At 47.6% G+C, this 22,799-nt stretch overlaps 1 protein-coding gene across 1 annotated transcript; it reads left to right on the top strand.

Annotated features, from left to right (window-relative positions):
- The first annotated feature begins 4,582 nt into the window (after positions 1-4,582).
- On the top strand, positions 4,583-22,719 carry NAGPA (N-acetylglucosamine-1-phosphodiester alpha-N-acetylglucosaminidase). The gene is made up of 11 exons (XM_039490891.1): positions 4,583-4,716; positions 6,537-7,022; positions 9,185-9,324; positions 10,474-10,582; positions 13,774-13,902; positions 15,020-15,228; positions 16,113-16,160; positions 17,733-17,861; positions 18,757-18,888; positions 19,143-19,206; positions 20,780-22,719. Exons 1-11 carry the CDS (start codon positions 4,583-4,585, stop codon positions 20,976-20,978), a joined length of 1,779 nt encoding a protein of 592 aa, XP_039346825.1. The 3' UTR covers positions 20,979-22,719.
- Positions 22,720-22,799: the final 80 nt, after the last annotated feature.

Here is a 22,799-nt window from a genome sequence, read left to right as displayed (position 1 = left end):
GAGCAGCAAAATGGCTGTACATTGGCAGATCCCATGGGAAGCAGTGCCTGGGATCCAGAACTCTTCCACACTATTCCTTGCTCTGCCCAATGGCTTACTGTGCCACTTCGGGGAAAAAAATCACAGATCATCTCTGACTAACAGACCACAAACTGCTCTAAGCCTCTGTTTCTTCAGCTGTGAAACAGAGATTGAAATTTTCCCATGCTTGGAGATCCTTGGAGGAAAGGTGCTATGTATGCGCAAAATAGTATTGTTATTCCTCTTGATCCTGCCTGGAGCTGCCTTGGATCTCAGCTTTTGGGCCCAGAACGTAATCACTCTTAGATTTATGTACTGTACCAGATATAAATAAAGCCAGTGAATTATAATCGCTAAACAACTGATGTAATTGCCAGAAAGAGGATAAAATTTAAATCTAGTAGACTGGTGCTCTGGGGCATAAGTGACTTTGCCATATACATACTGATGTTAGACATGAAGTAGATATGATGCTGTTCACAGGAAATGTGTGTATGAGCAAGATTTGCAGCTGATTCATGCCTGCTGATGTGTGTGTTTGCAGTTATAACTTTCTGTAGATTTTATCATTTAATGGCCTGCTCCGGCTCCATTGAAGTAAGTGGCCAAACTCTCTTTGCCTTGAATGAGTGCAGACTCCAACTATAGATATCAAGGTTCTTACACACTGTCCTAGGTCTACATCCACCAAGGTATCAAGACTCCTAAATTCCATTTGTAAATCAGGACAATTCATCAGGGAAGACTTCAAGATTTTTCTTATTCAAATAAGAAAAAAAGAACATTAAAAATGCACACAGTTAAAGACAATCTATGTATTGCTGAGGAAACTGGACTTGTAGGTTAAGGCACAGGTCTGGGAGATCAGTGGAAGCTAGGAGACTCAGCACCTTTAAGGATCTGGCCCCAAGTGCCTTACTTATGTTAATATATTTATCCTCACATCAGCACTGTGAGCTAGAGAAGCATTATCTTAATTTTACAGATGGGAAAACCGAGGCACAGAGAGAATAAATATCTTTACTATGGCAACACACAATCCAAGCTAAGTAAGAAAGGGATTGACTTTAAATATTATCTATCTTTGACTAAGTATGGGATAGCAACTGAAGGTTAAGCAAGTGACTATTGGGGTGATGTTTAATTTGGAGAGGTACATAATTAAAAAAAAAACCAAACACCAAGCCTGTGTTACCCCCTGGAATCAATTCCATTTTGTTTAGGAAAAAACAAAAATCAAACAGATGCTGGATCAAAAAGGGAACTTTCCACATTTGATGCAGGGATACTCTCTGGTGTAAGCTTTTAGAGCAGTGGCATGTTCTGCATAGTAACATCCTAGTAGAGATCATCTCATGAACAGCGCCCTGCTCTGACACCTGAGTACAGACCATGTCCCCACTCACTCACGGTCTCATTTGCTATTGCACAGTGTCCCCCTGGCAAATACAGCAATTGCTGACATGCAGCTTTCACTGGGATCTCTAGCATAAGCTGGTGAAAAAAGTGACCAGAAGAGCCAGGATGCCTATAAAGAAGCACCTGGAACCAAAGAGGTGGAGCCAGCATCATGTGACCTTGCAGCTGTCAGTGGCCCACCAGTAAGTGGTCCATATAATCACTGGTCCACACCTCAGCTTGAGAAGTGCCTTTTTAGAGTAGTTACAGGATGAGTAAATATCCAACCCCAGACTGTCCAGATCACAAGACAGTTCCTGGAATCTAAGCATGATAAAACTGCTACCCAAAAAGGACTCTGCTGTTGTACAGCTAGCTCTTTCCTGGCTTAGGATCCCATCATGCAACTCCTGTCAAAATGGATGGGGCTGAAAGAATCCTAAATTAGGTCTATTGACCCACAGCAACACCCTTCTAGCATTAACTTTAGAGAGCTAGGGCAATATTAAAGCCTATGGAAATCTGAGTAAAGCCTGTGGTGCATGTGGAATAATATCTTGGATTCTTCTGAGCAGCATATGGCAAAAAAAAGCATTTCTATGTATTTTCTAGGAACTATTAGTTGCTCAACACCTTCATTTAAAGGGGATTCCCAATGACTAGGGTCAGAATCTGAGAGCCATGGAGAGACATATTAGGGGAACAGACTTTTGGGGGGTGACTGGGGCCTGAAGTATTGTCAACCGCAAGGGTTCAAAAAATCGAGTGTGTGCTAGGGGGATTGCATTCAGGTTTCTGATCCCTTGGCCACACTTGAGTCACATTTTCCAAGCTTATCTCTACAGCCAGCCCAGAAGGTCTTCACCCTTTTCTCATTTAGAATGGAAGCCCAGATTCTCCCATAGTCACCTGACTCCAGGAGCTGGGTGTGACACTTCCTGGTGGTACCCAGCTTCGTGAGGCACCTTGATAGCACCTGCCCTTAGCATGAAGAAGCCTTGTCTGTGCCTGCCACGGTTCAGCTCCCCAATGCCGCTGGCCACAGGCAACACAAGCACTCCCCTCTAGACCAGCAGTCCTCAAATTGTGGGTCAGGACCCCAAAGTGGGTCAAGACCCCCTTTGAATGGGGTCACCAGAGCTGGCTTAGTCTTGCTGGGGCCCGGGGATGAAGCCTGAGCCCCACTACCCTGGGCCGACGCCAAAGACTGAGGACTTCAGCCTTGGGCGACGGGACTCAGGTTGCAGGCCCCCTGCCTGGGGCTAAAGCCCTTGAGCTTCAGCTTGCCCCCCCCCCCCCCCCGACTCAGGGAAGTGGGACTTGGATGGGCTCAGGCTTCGATCCCCCATCCTGGGGTTGTGCAATGAAGTCTGAGAACTCCTGCTCTAGACCTATGAAGGCTCTGCTGTTTCTCTACAGGTAAGCAACAGGCACACTCTAACCTCTGAGCCCTCTGACCATCTCCCTGGAGCATCCAGGCCCTGATTCACTGGATACTAGCAATATTCACAGATTCACTGCTTCCAGAGGAACAGTACACTCTGGCTTGCCAGTTCCACCTCAGATCACTGCCTCACTTACCTCACAGCACTTGGATATGTTTATAGTAAAACCAAGTATTAGCTTATTTAACAACACTCAGATTCAAGAAGTAGTAAGTAGAAGTATTGGAAACAAATGGTTATATAGCACATTCTATAGCCTAGATACTCTTGCGTCTCAAAGTCCTTGCAGGGTTTTACACCCAGGCTTGCCCGTGACTCTTCTTTCATGTGGCAGACATGCTGTCCGTTTGCCTTCTAGCCGATGGACCCCATGTGTTTCCTTGCACCCCACGATATACCACAACAATCCTTTGTCTTTATTCATAAGCAGGACGCCCTTCCTGCTGCTTGTTGGTTTCTGTAGATTTCACAATCTGTTCTTTTGTCTATGGCTCAGTATGCAAACAGGCATAAAATGCACACAACACAAAGTACCAGATGGGGAGATGGGTGTCTGTTATTTCCTGCCTGAAAGGAACAGCTCTGAGGTTATCACCTCTTAAGGTCTTGGAGTTAAGGCTGGTCACCAAGAATATAATTTTTAGTATAGATACATAACTCCTTCAATATTATCGGTATGTGCCTATCCCAATGGTTACGACAAGCAGTGGGCTACTGGCTCTTGGTAGAGACGTCTCATGCCACCCTTTGGTGAACTATTATGCAGATATCTGACCTGGGGATGGGAGATCCTGTAAAACCCTGTGCACCCTGTGTAAGCTGCCCATTTGGCACCAAGGGATTCCAGGGGTTTTAGGGAGGGGGAAAAAACTGACCAATCTTCCAAATATCAGGAGTATAGCTAGGGTGACCAGACAGCAAGTGTGAAAAATCGGGATGGGGTGGGGGGGAGGTAATAGAAGCTTATATAAGAAAAAGACCCCAAAATTGGGACTATCCCTATAAAATCGGGACATCTGGTCACTCTAAGTACAGCTAAGTTTGTGAGAGCCGACAAGGCTCCTGTTGGATGTGGAACCAATGTGGGGGCCTCAACACAGGGAAAGGTTTGGAGAGGTGAGGGTCACCACAGAGGGAGCAAGTTTGTGGTGGGATCACAAGAGACCAGATTCTGAGGTGGGGGGTCACTTGAAGGGAGTAAGGGTTTTTTTTGGGGGGGGCAGGTTTTTGTGGAGTTTCATGGGGATCTTTGGGGGGGTTATGGAAAGTATTCTGTTTCTAGGCTAGTCTCATGGGGGAGTTGGGGGAGTATTATGGAGGGTTTCATGGGGGCATGGTTTGGGGTATAAAGAGACCTCTCGCTTTTAAACATTGCCCTCTAGGGCAGTGCTTCTCAAAGTGGTGATCCGCGGACTGGTGCCAGTACGCGAGCCATCGGCTGCTGGTCCGCAGCTAGTTTCCTCATAAGAGCTTCGAATAGGATAATAATATGGCACCAGTCACTGGCACATTGGGGAAAAAATGGCCGGTCCCCCACATCAGATCGCCTGAGACGCTCTGCTCTAGGGTCTGTTTGCGGACTCCTGCCTGCCTGGCCTCTGCGGGCGCGGTACGGCCGGGCTGGCACTAGGTGGCGCACAACCCGCAGCTTGTTCCCCCCGTCTCCCTCTGATCACATGACGTGACTCACTGTCATGTGATCCTCCGGCCCGCTCAATATGGCGGGCTCCAGGCTGGCGGCGGAGTGCGCGGCCCGGAGCTGGGGGAGCCGGCAGCGGCCTGTGGCTGTTGTCGCCGCTTCCTTGGCGCTGCTCAGCTGGCTCCGCACAGCGCACGGCGGCAGCGACGGGGGGTGAGTCTCTGGCCTCTCGGCCGGGCGGCGGATCCGGCCAGCCCGGGTGTCCAGGCTGGGGAGGGGGCACACCCCGCCCGCTGGTCACCCCGGGCCAGTTCTCCACCCCCCCACACCCCTTTCCCGCTAATAAACTCAGCCAACTTCCCCCTTCCCCCAAATCATCTCCCCCGCCCCCATGTAGTGCTCCCATGGGGCCAACTGACACATGCTCTCTCTGCACCCGCCCCCTCCCCCCGTGTCTAGTTTGTTCCCCTAAATAGTGCAGCGGGTTCTGCACAGCGGCGGGCGGTGTCTCGGCCGACCTGCGCCTTTCACACGGTCTAGGGAACGAACTTTGCTGTACTTAGTACTCGTGGAAAGTCCTGTCTCCGACGTGACATGCGCTTAGAGGGGAAATGAACTTTTAGCAGATCTTCCCTTGTCCAAACTTCCCCTGTCCTGACTTTAGTGTAGGAGCAAAAATATAACATTCCCCGCTTGTGGAGCCACAGCCTAAACAAAGCAAGCAAGAGAGACAAAAAAGCCATTGAAGAGAGAGATTCCTGGAAATGAGCCTATGACTATTATGGTCTGGAAGCTAAGTACTGTACTTTTTTGTTTGTCTACGAAAGAGAGAACATGCCAAGAAAGAAACATTTGAGTGTTTTAGCTTTTATAGTCATGCCAATAGTTGATTACTACCTAGCCTCCTTTCAGAAATGATTTCAACCAAATTATGCCTCATATACATTGGTGACAAACCTGGACTAGTGCAACAATTGAACACCTACAGCTAGCACAACTATTCTATAAGCATAGACCAGGGTTTGGGGAGTCTGAAGAAACAGTGAGCTCTGTATGTCTCATTGTATAATTGCTTTATATTTTTCTTTTCTATGTCATGTCTTAAAATGCTGCACTGTGCAGCTGCATGCAATCCCATCAGCGTATCTAATACTCCGAGAGGAGGCAGCTAGTATGTGGAAAGGTCTCCTGCCTGATGACATATGCCTACTATGGCAGCAGGGTGGTATAACTAAGTCGTTAGAGGTGTAGATTTTACACACCGCTGATTAGGGATTTGAGACATGGGTTCCATTCACTGCTGTGCCATATACTTTGTGTGACCTTTAGCAAGAAAAAATAATCACACCCCTAACCAACATAGTTATGCCAGCAAAGCCCTAGTGTAGATGTAGTATAGCTTAGTTCACTTAGCCGAATTGGAATAAGCTGTACCAATATACCACCATAGTTGCATGGATTGGGGGTGGGGAGAGGACAGGGTTGCCGCTTTAACTATGCCAGCAAAGTTAAAAGTGGCAAAAGTTTTAAGTGTAGACAAGGCCTTAGTGTCTCTGGGTTTGTCTACCTAGGCTGCAGGAGTGGGTGTCCAGCTCAGGTCAATAGACTTGGGTTTGCCTTGGTGCTGTAAGAATAGTTGTGTAGACAGCGCTTTGAAGTTGTGACTCAGGCTGGAGCTCGGGCTCTGAAGCCCGCTCCCTCCTTAGGCTTCAGAGTCTGAACTGCAACTTCAAGCTGCTGGCTACATTCTTATTTTTAGAGCGCCAGCGTGAGCCCCGCAAGGCCAAGTCTGTTAACCCGGGTTGAGAGGATTGCTGCCACAGCCTTTGTAGACGTAGCTCTGTGCCTCGGTTCTATCTGTAAGATGAGGATAGTAGCACTTCCCATCCAGGGATGTTGTGGGGCTAAACACATTAAAAAGACTGTGAGGTGCTCAGAGGGCCCTGTAAGTAGCTTAGACAGACAGACGGAAAACAGACCAGCTGACTGAATGAGAACTAGATTTCATAATCTCACCCATCTCTTCATTTCAGGAGTTCATTAAATGACGACTTATTATTGCCATATCCTCCTTCCTACTACGGTCCTCGTCACCATCACAGGTATGTCAGAGACTGTCAAGCTGTCGTGCATGGCAACGTAACTCATGAAACTTGGCCCAGCGACACTAGCACCAAACTTCCTGTGACTACGACAAAAGTATTCGTGTCTTACTTCCCGCCAGAGGGCGAGCCACAAAGGGAAGTTTATGGCCACTTTACTTTTGTGAACAACCCCCTGAGAACCTTCTCTGTGTTAGAGCCTGGCGGCTTGGGAGGTTGCAATTCAAGCCGTCAGGCCACTGTGATAGAAACTGCAAGACGTGGCAAGTGCCTAGTGGCCCAAAATGGTGGCTACTTTGACATGGTCACCGGAGAATGCCTCGGGAACATTGTGAGTGACGGAAGGCTGGTGAGAAATGCCAGAGGCATGCAGAACGCGCAGTTTGGCATCAGGAAGGACGGCACCATGGTGTTTGGGTAAGGATCTGGGCGCTTTTCTGTGCCATTTTCTTCTCCCGAAAGGCTCAGTAATAAACATTAAGGCAGAAAGTGCCCCCCCTAGGAATTGGCTTCTGGACCTTTCCCTACTATAACAATAGGGATTTTTAATCCCGTACATTATAGAATGGCCCTTTTGGCCTTATCTCAGACATTATGTCTCCTTATTGAAAGGAAGCACTGGCAGTGTGATCTATCAGAGCAGCTGCGTAAGAAAGGCCAGATATTTTTCCAGGGCTGAATGCAGCTTATCAAGATCAATACTAGGGCTTCATGTATTCACCTAGCAGCTTCATTTTTTTTTAAATTACTATTTTAAATTGTTAGAAAGTTTTGTGGAAATAGTTGTTTCCCTGAAATAATACCATGCAGATAAAGGATCACATTTACAGACTGTTCCAAAGAGCCTTCATTTTTGCATGTGCAATTTCTGTACTATGCATTGCACAGGCAACTGATTAGGCATGCATACGCCTGCAGAACCAATTTCTCCTCTGTCTGTAATGGACTCTGTACACAGAAGTTGTGTGACTATCACTTTTACATACAATTAATTGTAGAGAACCAGAGCCCATCTATTAAAAAAAGTGGTGCATGCCTAGGTACTATGAAGGCTTTCCCAATCTTGCACTGGTTCATTTAAACTTGGAACGCCATGTGCACTATGGTCTATTGAAGAGTAAGATTTATCTTTTTAATTCAGGGCTTTGTAGTTTAGTTGGACATTTTCCCAAAAGATCTGCTCTAAAAATCATTTTGGAAAGGTTCTCTGGCCTATAATATACAATAGGTCAGGCTAGATGATCACAATGGATCCTTCTGGCCTTGGAATCTGAATCTATGAATCACTAGCCTTGGAGCCAGTCACTCATCATTTCTACACCTGGCTCTGCTTCAGACTCCCCTTTCTGACCTTGGGCAGGTCCCTTAGGTGCTGGATTTCAGTGGTGCTGAATACCCACAGTTTGTTAATTTCCTCTATGCTTGTGAGCGCTTTGTACCTCAGGAAATCAGGCCCTCAGCTTGCCAGTGCCTCAATTTCTCACCAATCAAAAGGGGATAATGCCGACCTTCCAGGAGAGTGGTGAGAATCAGTGTTTGTAAATATCAGGTATTAAACTTACCAATTAGACATTCCCTCTTCAGAAATATGTTGAATGTTGTGGATTTTCAAGTACATGGTGCATTATATCCAGCACATATAGTAGAAGGTAGTAAAATATTCTTTCAAAATAAACTTAAGATGCTTTCTGCATTCCCTGGGCCAGATGGGATGCATTTGACATGAATTGTGAAGGGTTTTCTCACAATGCCATGAGAGCCATTCCAATGCTAAATATGCTCACCTCTTAAAAACGCTTGTATTCATGGTGCTTTGTTTTTTCAATGAATGTTTGTGTGAATAAGAACTCATGTGGATGGCCACGCCCACTAGCTGGCCTGGAAGTTGTAGCCAGGAATGCCTTTTGCAGCATTTGCTCTGCTTCCAAGAATGTTGGTTTGGGATTTTGTTTTTTTTATGAAGGCTCCTTCCCATAATGCAATGCAAGGCTGTGTGGACAGACCCTAGGAGTCCTGGGACTGATTCCATGCCTTGCAAAACCCATCTGACCCGGGCCAATGTGGATTCTCACCTCATTTTCACTGCCAGGTTAAACTTAGCCTATTTAGGCTCTTTTAAACCTGGCACTATTGTTGTACAAAGTTTAACACCTTGCTAGTGGAGACAGGGCCCCAAGGCTCTGCCTGTGCTTGAAAATTGACATGTTTCTGCCTGCGGGGATGGTTCTGTCTAGAGTAAGGTGTTTTGCCATAATCTCCCTACCACTGCTCCTCTGGTTCAGCTCTCCCGGCAGTACCAATGGCAGGAGCTCTACCATACACAAGGGGCTGGTGGTCACCTGGTTATTACCCAGCGTGTTGTATAGATTTGCTGCCAGCGAAGTTCGGTCCATTCTTCTGAAGCAGTGCAGAACATGGCTTGAGCTACACATATGGTCACATTTTTTTCCAGAACTGGTTGAGCTGCCTGTTGTCAGCAGTAAATGGATTTCCTAATGTAGACAAGGCAATAGTCTGGCATCACTAAAGGTTTTTGGGCACCTTGATGAGCCACCTCACTTCTCTGGTCGCTCTCCCAGGTACCTGTCGGAGGAGGATGTTTTGGATCAAGTCAACCCATTTGTGCAGCTGGTAAGTGGCGTAGTCTGGCTGCTGAGAGATGGAGAAGTGTATGTCGCTGAGAGTAAGACAGCAGAGTGTGACAAGACTCAAACCACAGGTAAAGATCCTAAGCTACTGCCTCCAATCTGCTGCTGAGCTGCCTTATGAGGAGGTTATAAATGGGCATCTTGGTTTCAGAGCTATAAATTTTGTCTGCACTGGTACATGCCACCCCCACTGTTGGCCATGGGTGCATCTGCAAACAGTTGTGCATCTGCAAGTGTAGACGGAGCTAAACTTTCCCATACTGCTTGGGGAGGATCGGATGATGGGTATAGCATGTGCTAATTATAATGGAACCAGAATCATTAACATTTCTCCCTGTTGCTACTACCAGCACAGCTGCACAGTTGGTGACAGCAGTGGGCCAGCTGCTGCCATTTTAGACACCAAGCCACCTAACTGCTCAGAATAGGCCTAGACAGCGTAATTGTTAAAGTGCCAGTGATTGCTGGTGTCACGGCTGCACTAGCATTGCCACCAGTGCTGCGGGTGGGGGAGCTGAAAATAAGCCTCACTCGGATAAGGAGAGTCTTATTTTGTCTGGGTTGTGAGGCAAAGCACCCCAGTGCCCATGCCAATCTAGTAATATGTGGGAGTGGGAGGCTTAACTGGTCACGCCCATAAGCTGATGTTCAGCCAGTATCTGGACACTGTCTTTTCCTATCCCCCACCTCAGTAGCTGCTGTAACCAGATACAACAGTCGGAGCTCTCCCCTGGAAGTTTGAGAGAGCAGGGAGCAGCCGCCTGGACTGTGAACTCTGGAGTAGAGACTGTGTCTTCCAGATCCACATCTGTTGGGCCCTGATCCTGATTAGAGGCTTTGGGTGCTAGAAATAATAATATCCAGTTAGTCCTTGGCCTGAGGATGCCACAAGGGGCCCTATTTTAGTGTGAATTCTTCTCCACGGAGAACTAGATTGAAGTCAGAAACTCATTTCACAAGAGCAGTCACCATCAACCTGGGCTGCAGCTGAACCCGTGACCTAGAGGTGAAGGGCTCCATATTCCATTCCCAATCTCCCCAAGCCAGTCAGTCTCTTGTAACAAGAGTGGTTATGGAAATTCTCATCCCTAATTCCTGTGTGAGGTTAGATGGGGAAGGTTGGAGTTAAGTTAGTAACTAATGCTCAGTCTTCTCCAGCTAGAGGAGTCTGTAAAGTCAGCTCTTTCACCTGCCTGTGAATTATCCTTTTTCCCATGCAGGGTCCTTTGACAAGTTCATCAATGTGATATCTGCCAGGACGGCAGTGGGACATGACAGGCTCGGGCGACTGATCTTGGTTCATATGGATGGACAGACTGATGTGAGGGGGTAAGGCTGAGGACTTGTTCTTTAGTAAACTCATGGGGCAGGCAAAGTATCAAAGGGATTGATCCGGCATCACTGCCAGTACTGAGAACAGCATCAGATCCCATGTTCAGTAAAGCCAGGTGTAAGTTTAAGGCACCATATAAAAGTTTGTGGTGGTAAAGAGGCAGAGTCAGGCACCCTGCATTAATGAGAGAACAACCCTGCAGGGCTCCATTACTGCTAGCAGGGCCCTGTTTAACCAGTTGGGCTCCTGATACCCCACTCTCCCTTCTAAATCCACTACTGCAGACAGAAGAACTGATGCTGGATCTTTCTGCTAAAATGATCTCAAGTGAAATTACGTGTTGGCACTGATGTTGCCATCACTAGGCTTCAGAATGTAGATTTCATTGTGATGAATAAGGATAATTTTCTCCTTTCTCAGCAGTGGTGAGCGAGATACTGCTGTCATTGACATTCATGATAGTTTTGCTGTTCATTTCAATGGGAATAGGTTGGACCTATTGTTTTCACTTGTTTGCAGAGCTATCCAGACAGTGCTGTATTTGCATGATTCCCCCACACCTCAGTTAAAAGGGTTAGAAGTGTAACTTTTTAAAATGGAAGCTTACTCTGTCCTGGAAGCTAGATGTATGATGCGTGTCCTAGTCTATAACTTCCTTCTCCCTCCTGCACTCTTGAATAAAACCCGAGAGAATTTAAATGTATTGGAGCCGATCACCGCGGTGTAACTCTCTGGCTTAAAGAGAACTACACTGGGCTAAATTAGGCCCATCCTTTATATTTTGGAACAATAAACGGATGCTGCCAACTTGAAATGAAGTCAGTTTAAGACTAAAGTGCTTAATCTGAAAAAGATTTGGGGGTCATGGTGGATAATCAGCTGAACATGAACTCCCAGTGTGACTCTGTGGCCAAAAGAGCTAATGGAATCCTGCGATGTATAAACAAGGGACTCTTGAGTAGGAGTAGAGAGGTTATTTTACCTCTGTATTTGGCACTGGTGCAACTGCTGCTGGAATACTGCACCCAGTTCTGGTGCCCACAGTTCTAGAAGGATGTCGACAAATTGGAGAGGGTTCAGAGAAGAGCCATGAGAATGATTAAAGGATTAGAAAACCTGCCTTATAGTGACAGACACAAAGAGCTCGATCTATTGAGTTTAACAAAGAGACGGTTAAGGGATGACTTGATCACAGTCTGTAAGTATCTACACAGGGAACAAATATTTAGTAATGGGCTCTTCAGTCTAGCTCAGAAAGGTAGAACACAATCCAATGGCTGGAAGCTGAAGCTAGACAAATTGAGACTGGATATAAAGGTATAATTTTTTAACTGAGAGAGTAATTAACCATTGGAACAATTTACCAGGTTGTGGTGGATTCTCCATCACTGACTGTTTTTAAATCAAGATTGGATGTTGTTCTAAGAGAGAGGCTCTAGGAATTATTGTTGGGAAGTTCTCTGGCCTGTGATATACAGATCAGACTAGATCAGAGGTTCTCAAACTGGGGGGCATGGAATGTATTCTGGGGGGTAAGACATGAGAAGCTTTGGCGGGCTGGGGGTAGACACTTACTGTGAGCACTTTACCCACAGCAATGAATAACTAGCAAAGCTGATTCCTCCAGCCGTATCAGGTCCTCAGATGGCGCTGTGGATTTTGACGGATTTTTGTTAAGCTTGCATAGCATTATACAAAGTCATTGCCATCCGTTTGCTACGACCCGGTGTGCACATTTAATTGTAAGCATGGACCACAATCACAGTTTTGCTTTTGCTCTTTATACATTGGAGCGTTTGCGCATTTGGAAAAAACCAAACAACTCAAGTGAAAAACAAAGAAGCCAAAACTGATTCAAGGGAAGCACCGCATATATTGGTAGACGTACTTGTGTGGTGGACACGTATATGACTACAGACACGAAGGGGGGGTGCGATCAAATAAGTTTGAGAACCACTAGACTAGATGATCACAGAGGTGCCTCTTGGCCCCGGACCCTGAATTTCAGGCCCTGCTGCCAGCTTTCCCTGCTGGTGTTTGAGAGTTTACAGTAACCTTTTCCAATAATCAACTATGTCTTTTCCCTGTGAGGGACCCATCCAAGCAGCAGGGGAAATGGCCAACTAGACAGGAGGAAACAATGAATTTGACTCTCCCCATGGTGCTGTCACATTCATGAAGTAGAACTGAAGGGGGGAACTCTCAGCTCTTTCAGGGATAGTCCTCTCAGATTTACCACTAGGAGGGATAACATCTTTCAGACAGAGGCATGATTTATGTGGACTCTGTCCCTTTTCAGGTTCTTCTGATAGGCAGCATGGAAGCTGGTTCTTCTGTCTGAGCGCTCGTCTCCACCAGTAGAGCTGCATCAAGTGAGAACTGCTAGCATCACCCCAGGGTGTACAATTGACACGCACCAGGGGTCTGAGCTCAGTTTTGAACTCTTTCCATTGGTGGAGCGCTCCCAGGCTGGGGTTTTCCACTGTCATAGCTACCGTAGTGCAAAAATCCAAGGGTAGCCATTTCACTCCTGTGTTTTCAGGGCCACAGCTGTGAGTAGGCTTGGCAGGATTCAATTTTTTTGGTAAATGTCAGTAAACATCGATTCCACCATAGACACAACCTGACAAAAATATTTCTATTGACCATCAAAGTTTCCAGATAGGCAAAGTAGGGAAGTATTGCTTGAGACGTTATTAGAGTTGGATTTAGGGATCTTTACTCTGTATATTTTGACATGTGATGTTGACAGTTTGTGTCAATGATTATAAAGCTTTAACTTTTTGAAGCCTAACATCTGCTGTCATTAAATCATTGTTGCCTGACCCTTCTCCCCCATAGTTTTCCACAACTGTGAAAATAGACAAAAAAAAAATTAAAATGCTTAAGAATAAACGTAGATATTATCCATCCAAATTATATTTAAAAAAATCAAATTCTGCCAAGCCTAAATATCAGTTATATCCACTGGCCACCAGCAGAAATGTCTGCTTCATCTGTAAGAATACTGTCCGAAATCTAAACAGATTTTAGACCCGATGAGAAGCTTCAGGAAGTGGTGTTGAATAAACCCAATTCAAGAATTCAGAGTCCCTCCAGATGATCCGTGAGGCTGCTATACTTTGCCCCAGAGATGGCTCCTGCATCCCTTGGTGCTAAACTGCAAAAACTGTTTTTTGTTTTGCAGCCTCAATCTCTGGGAAATGGCCAACTTCCTAAAGCAGCAGGGTCTCGTGAATGCTATCAATCTGGATGGTGGAGGGTCAGCCACTCTGGTTTTAAATGGAACCCTTGCGAGTTACCCGTCGGATCACTGGTAGGCGCTGGATGGTGAAAACCATGGGGACACCTCAGCTTCCCAGTTCGTTGCCTGAGGCGCTCTCCTCTACATAGACAAGATCTCTGTGGGAACCACTCCAGAGTCACAGGGCTAAACTCAGACCTGGCGAGAGTGGGTTGGACTCCCACTGACTTTCCTGTGAAATGCACCTGCTTCTTCCGGGAACGAATCTGGTCCTTCATGCTGGTCTGTGTGTATGGAAGGATGAGGGGACTGTATTGCTCTCTGACCTGCCTGGAACGTCACAGAAATAACTTGATGTCTTGGTGCAAAGTACCAGTCCAGACATCAGTCATGAGATAGCTAGACTAGTAAGAGTTATGAATCCCAGCAGGTTCCACCCCCTTCCTCTCTTTCCGAGGCACAAGAGTCGAGTAGCAAGCAAGACGCAATATTTTTCAGAGACCTTATCTGCTCAGGCCAGGCTGTAAAAGGTCCCATTAGTCCTTGGAAGAGTAGGTGGTGGGCCTAGACTAAAGTTCTCCATCCCCTTTTGCACAATGTGCTAGCTGGCTACCTAGCAGCTGTCATCCACCCCAGAAGTGGCTGTATTTTGAGGGTGGGTGGCTGTTTGGGAAATGCCTTGGGCTTTTTCAGGCAGAAGTGTGCTGTGTAACTATGATAATTATTGTTTTAAATTAGCATATTCGAGGTCTGTACTCCTCACCTTGTACCTAAGAGGGAATAATCAGCATTTGAAGCATTAGGCGTTTGCCCAGGAAACGTGTGTGACGGTTTTTCTTTGAGTGATTGACTAGTGGGATTTGGAGTGATTACCTAATTTTCCCAAGTGCTCTGGTATTACACAACCTTCACCATCATCAGGCTGCTAGCAGAGCTATCAAATGGGGCTGTGACTGAAATGGCTGGCAGCTGATCGACAGCTCCATGCACCTTACTAATGTGCCAGCTGATCCAAGAACCCGCAGAGTCCTGGGCGTGTGTCCCTGTTGGAGGACTTAGTGATCCTGGCTTTCAGTTTTTGCCAGTATCTGCACAGCTCACCCCTCCTCCACTCATGCCATAGGGCTATAGGAACAGGGAAGCTTTCACACCCCAGCCTTTGCTCATGGGAACTGCCTTTTGTCCTCAGCAAGTCCGACGCCATGTGGCGTTGCCCTCGGAGCGTCTCAACAGTCATGTGTATCCACGAGCCTGCTTGCGAGCCTCCAGACTGCAGTGGGCACGGGCGCTGCGTGCTGGGAGAGTGCCAGTGCACTGGGGACTTCTGGAGAGGACCAGATTGCAGCGTCCTGGACTGCGGGCCTTCCAACTGCAGCCAGCGTGGCATCTGCACTGAGTGTAAGCCACCCCTATTTACAAAGCGAGCCCATTGCAACGGGAGGTGGGTGTGTTACTAGTGTTACACGCTAGTATGTCATCATTACCAGCTGGGGGGGCAATGGGTGGGGAGGGAGGTGCAGCTGTTGGGTCTGTAGAGATTGGCCAGGTAGTGGTGCTAACATTCATAGGTCCTATCTGCCACCTTGTCGGAGTAGGGGAACCCCGCCCGCCTAGCACCACACAGTAACAAGGCTGAGCTCCTAGCAGTCCAAGAGAGGTTCTGGACCACTGAAGAGAGAGCCTCTTGTGAACATGTCCCCTCCCAGGGCCCCTCCACATCCTTGTATCCCTGCAGGAACTGCAGAGCTTGTTACATGATGAAACAGCAGGGCAGTCACTCCCTGGACCATTCCTGCCTTGCTGAAATTCCACACTGGAGCCTTTCTACTTAAGGGTCACCAGTGACTTTCATTCTAATGATCCTGAGTGATTCATCCCACAAGCTCCCAGCACAACCGTCAGAAACCCCCCCAGAAAAGGTACCTTTTGACTGAGTGCAGCCCTCTCAAGAACATGGCTTGCTCCAGCCCGCCCCAGTCACTTGTGCTCTGCATACAGAAAATGCCTCCAGTATCAATCAAGTGCTGAGAACTGAAGTCTTCTTCCCTAGAGAAGAGAGCTCCTCTTACTCCAGGCTCTGCTGAAAGCCAAGCCTTTTATAGCAGCAGCTACAAATGAGCCCAGCTGGTCCACTCCCTGACTCTCTGGAGGGGAGTGTTTGTTAACCCTTGTCTTGATTTCCGGGTGCATGTTCTAAGTGGGGGCATTGGTGTCTCAAGCAGCCCGTAGTCTCTCTGCTGGTCTCAGCTGCAGTGCCTGATTTGTGTTTCCTTCTTGTGCAGCTGGGTGCCTCTGTGATGCTGGCTGGATAGGCAGCAACTGCAGCGAAGGTAACTCCAATTTGTATTGTAATCTTCTTCTTTATGACTATGGAGGGGACTGCATCGTTATAGGGCACTGTCTGCCTGACGCCTGCAGCAGTGGGGAAATGTGATTCTATTGACCCTGTCTAACACCCATACTGTTCTGGAAGGGCGAGCCGCAAAAGAGAGACGACAGGGTGTGTTGTCCTTTTTCTGTTGCACCTTTAGGGTACCTAGTGGCCTGTGATGGGTTTGCTGCATTTTTTCCCCTGTTAGACACAGCCAGGATTTCCAAGCTGTGGTTCTTGGTCAGCTGGGTCTGAGAACTGCAGATTGCGAGCTTCCTGCCTTTTTAACTGCAGGGTGGGAAGTGTGGATTCAGCCTCTAAACCAGGATAAGGTCTCCTCAAGTTTTGTAGTTAAATAAGTTTAAGTAGTGTGAATAAATTACTTCCCCTCTCAGGTTTCACCTCCTTAATAATGATGTCACCACCCTCCTGGCTCTCCAGCAATGGGGAAGGGAAGGTGTGTGAGAGCTGACAGCTGATGGGTCTGGGATGGACACATGATCAGAAGTGCGGGGAGGAGGGGGGGTTGTTTTTAAAATGCCTTTTATTAAACAGCCCAACCCAGCATAATCACCCAGCTAGCAGCATCTCTGTGGCCTCACAGTGAGCAACACACTTGGCACGGGCATTGGAGCCACAGGTGCTCAAAACATCAATGGGAGCTGAGATCTGTGACTTCAGCAGGCACCAGTTAACTCAAGTGCCTTGGAGAGCCCTTGGGAAGTCTTTGCCCCTGCCCAGGCCTGGGGATAGTCCATGAGCTTCAGGGCTCCTCAGCTTTCCTGAAGGCCCCTCTCATGTCCAGAGGTTCTCAGCTGTTATCCTCTGACAGAGGTGAGCACAGGGGTTGAGGAGGCTTGTCCAGCACCAGCTTGGGATTTCTCACTAGGATCGGTTGCCCATTAAAGGGGAGGAGGGAAACAGCTACAGCAAGGTATCAAGTATCAGAGGGGTAGCCGTGTTAGTCTGGATCCATAAAAGCAGCAAAGAGTCCTGTGGCACCTTATAGACTAACAGACGTATTGGAGCATGAGCTTTCGTGGGTGAATACCCACTTCGTCGGATGCATGTATTCACCCACGAAAGCTCATGCTCCAATATGTCTGTTAGTCTATAAGGTGCCACAGGACTCTTTGCTGCTTTTACAGAAAGGTAGGAGTCCTGTCTAACCTCTTCACCTGCTCTGGTGGCACTCCCTTCTCTGGGCACTTAATCAGAGGCATAAAGAGCAGAGTCATCCCCCCTTTGACCCTTAACGTGAGCCCCCTGCAAATGGATCTCTTCCTTCTCCTGGCATGCCCTGCTCCCAGCTGAGGCAGGTTCGCTCCACTCTGGTTTTAATTCACTTTGCCGGTTGCTTAGCAGCCGATTGGCTTGTAGGAGGTGCTGTGGTGTCCCATCCCTGTGTAATGAACGCTCAGTGAATGGGGAGAGTGGTGGGGAAGGGGTGCCGGTGTGTTGATACGGAGAATTCCAGCTGCTCTCGGCATGGCCAGTAAGAGAACCCTGATGAGTTTGTGCTTGCCTGCAGCATGTGCTAGCGGCTCCTATGGGGATGGCTGCACCCAGAAATGCCTCTGTCTGAACGGTGGAGCGTGTGACCCTGTGCACGGATCCTGCACCTGCCCGGCTGGTTACCAAGGAGCCATCTGTCAGCAAGGTGACATCTCTTCCCAGTAGTGCTTTGTGCGTATGAAGAGTTTAAATGTCCTGTATGGAGCAACCCTGTGTTCAGACTAAGGAAGACATGAGCTTTGCCCCACAGGGCTCAGTCAAGCCCAGGTATAGACTTTCCATTTGGGTTATGTTAATGCAGAAAGGTCAGGCTTACAGCTGTGCTAGGGGGCTGCCTTTTACCTACAAAATGCTGTTTAAAAATGTGACACTTTCTTTTGTAAGTGGAAGCAACTGGCTCTTTCCCTGTGTGCCTTCAAAACCAGGTGAACTCTCACCTAATTCACAGCTGGCCTAACAAATGGACCACGTTTCAGCCAGAAAGCTGTAAATCTGACAGCCAAAGGCAGCTGACCATGACCTCTTAATTCTGGGTGTCGCGCCACACATGTACCTAGTGTGAGTCGATGAGTGTTGAAAGTCTGACCTTTGCACTCTCCCTTTAATGGCTGATTTGCCTCTAGCTCTTATTTCTTAGCTTGTGTAACCGCACCTGCTCTTATTAAAACATCTAATGCTGGTGTGAATCTTACTTTCTGCCTCAAGATCCTGCTGCAGGGAGTTGCACAGATTAATTACACTGTGCTCTTTTAATTGTTGTCACCTTGTTCTCATAAAACGCTTGTCCTTCCAAACTAAATCGTGGCCTCTAAATCATTCCCTAGGTGCTCAGATGCTATGGGGAGGGAGACTAGACAAGTTCGAGAAAATACCCTGGGGAAATAAAGCTTGTTTAAACGTTTCTGAACAATTACTGTACGTGCAACGGCTTTAGTGGGACATGCACGGCTGAGGTAACGTGCCTTGTGCTGATGTGGAAATCCCAGCCTGCAGGGAGTAGACCCGGCTTTCTTTGTAATCAATCAACCTTAATTCCTCAGAGTGCCCCATAGGCTGGTATGGGCCAAACTGCCAGCAGCTCTGTGACTGCGAGCATGGCTGTCCTTGTGACCAGGAGACGGGCAGCTGTAATATCACCTATGAGGACAGCCTGCAGGACAAGTTATCCAGAGGTATGTCCCGTGCTGCCTCTTTGCTTGGTTCTCTTTGGCTACGCAGCGCAGCAGCTTTGCCATGTGACACTGATGTGACCATAGAGACCGAAGCTTGTCTCACTTGTCATTAGCTCCGCAGAGCTATGAGCCAAGCTGCCACCACCTTGGCTAGCTAATGCTTTCCCTGCGCTTTGGTTTGGGCTTGTTCGGTGTGAGGCAGTTCCACCCCACCCGTGCCTGTTTCCTTCACCTGTTGCCATCTTGTCTTCCAGCTGGCCACTGTCTGGCTTTCCACATGGTTCAGGCAGGGAGTGATGAGAAACCCCTTCTCACAGAGTAAGTGTGCAGTGTTTGGTTATATATGAACAAATGATAGAGCAGCATCTGCCCCCCCGCCAGTTGGCCTTTTGTGGGGAGGATGGCCATGGAGTCTGAAAAGCTCCTGCTTCATTGTATATAGTCCATGTGCTTGCCCTGGAAGCTCTGTACTCAGCTCATCAGGCTTCTGGTTGAGCACCAAATTCTCAGGAGGGAGCTGCCTCTAGGCTTTGAAAGCCAGCCTCAAGTTGTGGGGCTACAAGCAAGAGCTATGGCCCTGCTGCTCTGGCACAAGACTAGAGGGGACGGTCAGGGCAACCAATGCTCAACAGCTGTCATGGGAGGGCCAGGGTGTGCCCTAGCCTCCCTCCTCTCACATACTGTTCAGGCACCAGCCAGCCTGTAAATAATACTCAGGGAGGCCCCTGGCTTTGGGGAGGGAGATGAATCATGATCCATCCTCACTTTGGCTAAGCTCTTGGGGGTAGATTGTTAATGGCCTCTGTAATTGTAAGACAAGAGCTTTGTTCCCCTCTGGCCTAGCTGCAGCAGGGTTTGCACCATAGGGGATTGGGGGAGAAAGGTCTCTCACGTATGCTGTTGCAATATGCTGCAGCATTTAGTGCAATATTGCATTGCAAGTCCTCCAGCCCTACTAGCTCTGAGCTGCAAGTAACTTGTATAGGGAAGTAGAGCTCCATGCACACAGCATCCAAAGGAACCAACCAGCCACTGTAAATCGTGGATTAAAACGCCCTTAGCCTGGTTTTTGCCCTGTGTTGCACTTGATTTCCAGCTTCTGGGCACGTTAATTTTGATTCTAGAATTGCAGCATCATCGTCTGGTGTTTGTATTACTGATGAGGAGAGACTAGACCAGCTGCACTGCTAATGATGGGCCTCCACATTTAAAGCCATTCACTTACTTTTACTGTAGGGAGCCACAACTAACCCTACATTCTGGTTTCTCTTAGTGAAATGAGAGAACCGCTTCAAGTACCAGCTGTTCTGCTTTTGTTATGAATAAGGATAAGATTTTGTCACAAATATTTTTAGTAAAAGCCACAGGCAGTACACAATAAATCACAGCAGCACAGGGCTGGCTGCCTGAGCCCCCACCCCCTTAGAGGTAGAAGTCCTAGAGGTCACCTAAAATCACAGAATCCATGACCTTCCTGATCTCTGGGACCAGCTCATAGCCTTAGTTATGAAACAAATGGAGCACTCCTATACTTGCTGGAAACAGTAGGGGCCAGCAGCCATTCATTCATCTTTCTTCTGTGCCCCAATCATTTCACACGGAGGAACACGCTTTTCACTAAGCCCAGCCTTTGTCTGCCACAGTCAGAGCTATTGGTGGAAGAGAGAGACCAAAAGTCAGTGTTAAAGGAAGAGGCCAAACAGCACAGAAGCAACCACTCTGAGGGGTTAAAAGCACCCACTTAAGCCACTGTGAGAAGCAAGACCTTAGGCTGCAGCAGTGGTGCAGCCAGCCAGGAGCCACATACCTGAAATCTGCTGCATAGTTACAGATGTACTAAAACATGTAGTGCTGCATTTCTGAGAGTGGGTTATTCATTCCTTTCTCACAGGAGAACCTGGATCTGCTTCACCTCAGTCTTGGGGCTGCTGCTTTTGATCAGTGTGGTAGGAAACCTGATGCTAGTTCTCAGGAGCCGGGCAGCGGAGCGCTGTGAACGTGGTGACTACATGTACCATCCACTGAAGGAGATGAATGGAGAAGCCAGTCATACATGCCCTTCTGCCTCTTTGGAGCAGTACCAGGCATAAGCCACTCAAGATCAAAGCCAGACAGAGACTGAAACACTCATTTAACTTTACAGGTGAGAAAAGACTTGAGAGAGTCTCCCCAGCTGTGGTACTGGCTTTCAGCACCGAGGACCTACTCAGGGCTGCTTCGTCCTGGAATGAGAAGCTAGTAACTTGCACAGAACGGCAGCAAGAAGGGACACAAGGTAGTATTCACAAAACATGTGACTATGGGCTCAACCCAGCAGCTGCTTCCCTTCTTGCCACTCCTCAGTCAGAAATCTCCCAGTTCCCTTCATGGGCCTGGTGCTCAGGAGAGAGAGGGGACATGGGAAGCCCTGTGCAACAGCAGCAACTGCTGCTCTACCATGGAGAACAGGGGCCTGTAATAACTGTGAGGGTTGGTCAAGTATTCACTGCATTAGTTGCATGTGGATAAGGAATTCCCTGCCCAGCAAACTGAGCCTGATTGATTAATGACAATGAGAAGAAAACTTAAGAAAGGTCAGTGGAAGTGCAACATGCACTAGCCCACAGCTTTTCCTTGCTTTGAGCCAGTTCTCCCACCATGGCACGTTCCATAGTTGAGCGGTGTGGCTAGAACATGGTCACATCTGGCTTGTTTCACTGAAGCTGTGTTTCTTGCAATTTGGGCTGGAAGGCATTTCTTTCACTAAGGGTAGAACTTGTCTGCCACAAGCTGGTTGTTCTGGATGGCTGGTTGGCTGCCACAGTGAGGGTTGTATTACATTTTTGATAGGGTCATAAACAGTGTCACGTGAAAAGCCTTTTGTGTCAGTCCCCAAAAGGCTCACTCCTTCAGGGCATGCAACTCCCCCTCTTCACTGTAAAGGGGGCAGGTTGTTGCACTGTGGCCAGAGCTGACACTCTGCTCTGGGGATTTTAAATGATTCTGCTCCCCTCTTTAGAAAAGGTCAGTTTAGCTGGGGCTCACTCTCTGGACCTGGTCCTGTGCTGTCCGTGGGGCAGCGAAGAGTAATTCATCTCGAAGGAAAAGCCTCAAGGCAACAGCACACGCAGGCTACATCGAGGTGGAACACTTGAGTTAAATCATACGCTAATTGTGCCAGGGGCAGCATCTAACTTCTTTATTCCCAACCATGTTCCAACATGGTAGGTGCTGAAGGCTCCAGTCACTGCTGTAAAAATTGCATTTGCCCTCTGAGTGCAGAAAGTTGCTTAATAGAGAGGACTGAGGTTCAGTAGATTTTAAAGTTGTCAAAGCTGGTAAACCTATCAGGTGGAGGTTGATGATTTTTCTCGGCCAATGAGTCTTTGTAGACTAAAAGGGCTTTTTAGAAACATGTTCATTGAGGCAAGTAATTAGCCTCCAATGTGCCACTGGCTGCTCCAAGGTGGGCTTAAAGCATCTTGAATATGCACTTAGATTATTTTTACTGTGACTCTCCACATAAGCAGAGCTTATGGAGTTTTTGTGCCATATTTGAAGACTCAGATCTATCTGTACATTTAAGAATTGATTTGCTATTGGTTACTTACCACTTGAATAAACTCAATTAGTAAGTGACTGTTTGAACTCTTAATAAACCAGTATTCTATCTCACACTGAGGGGAAATGGTCTGTCACAGCCAGGTTTTCAACTGGGCTCCTTCCCATTTTACCCACTGAGAATCTTTGTAGAGCTAGAAGTGCTGCTGTGGGATCTTGCATCATCCTCTGCCACTACAGAAAAAAAAAATAGTTTTAACTGAACTGCCAGCACAGCCCATGAGACAGGTTTGTGAAATGAGGTAAGATTCCTCTTTACTCCTTGGCGCATTTAGATAACTGCAGCAATAGATACACTATATATAAATGCC

The sequence above is a fragment of the Mauremys reevesii genome, linkage group 10, assembly GCF_016161935.1.
Source record: "Mauremys reevesii isolate NIE-2019 linkage group 10, ASM1616193v1, whole genome shotgun sequence".
Taxonomy (NCBI): Eukaryota; Metazoa; Chordata; order Testudines; family Geoemydidae; genus Mauremys; species Mauremys reevesii.
This window is presented reverse-complemented; position numbering and strand designations above follow the sequence as displayed.

Bases quoted from the DNA above. Each gene is read 5' to 3' on its own strand.
- NAGPA (XM_039490891.1), top strand. From the start codon at position 4,583: ATGGCGGGCTCCAGGCTGGCGGCGGAGTGCGCGGCCCGGAGCTGGGGG. The intron at 4,717-6,536 runs GTGAGTCTCTGG...TCTTCATTTCAG, and splicing joins CACGGCGGCAGCGACGGGGG to GAGTTCATTAAATGACGACT. The intron at 19,207-20,779 runs GTAAGTGTGCAG...CCTTTCTCACAG, and splicing joins GAGAAACCCCTTCTCACAGA to GAGAACCTGGATCTGCTTCA.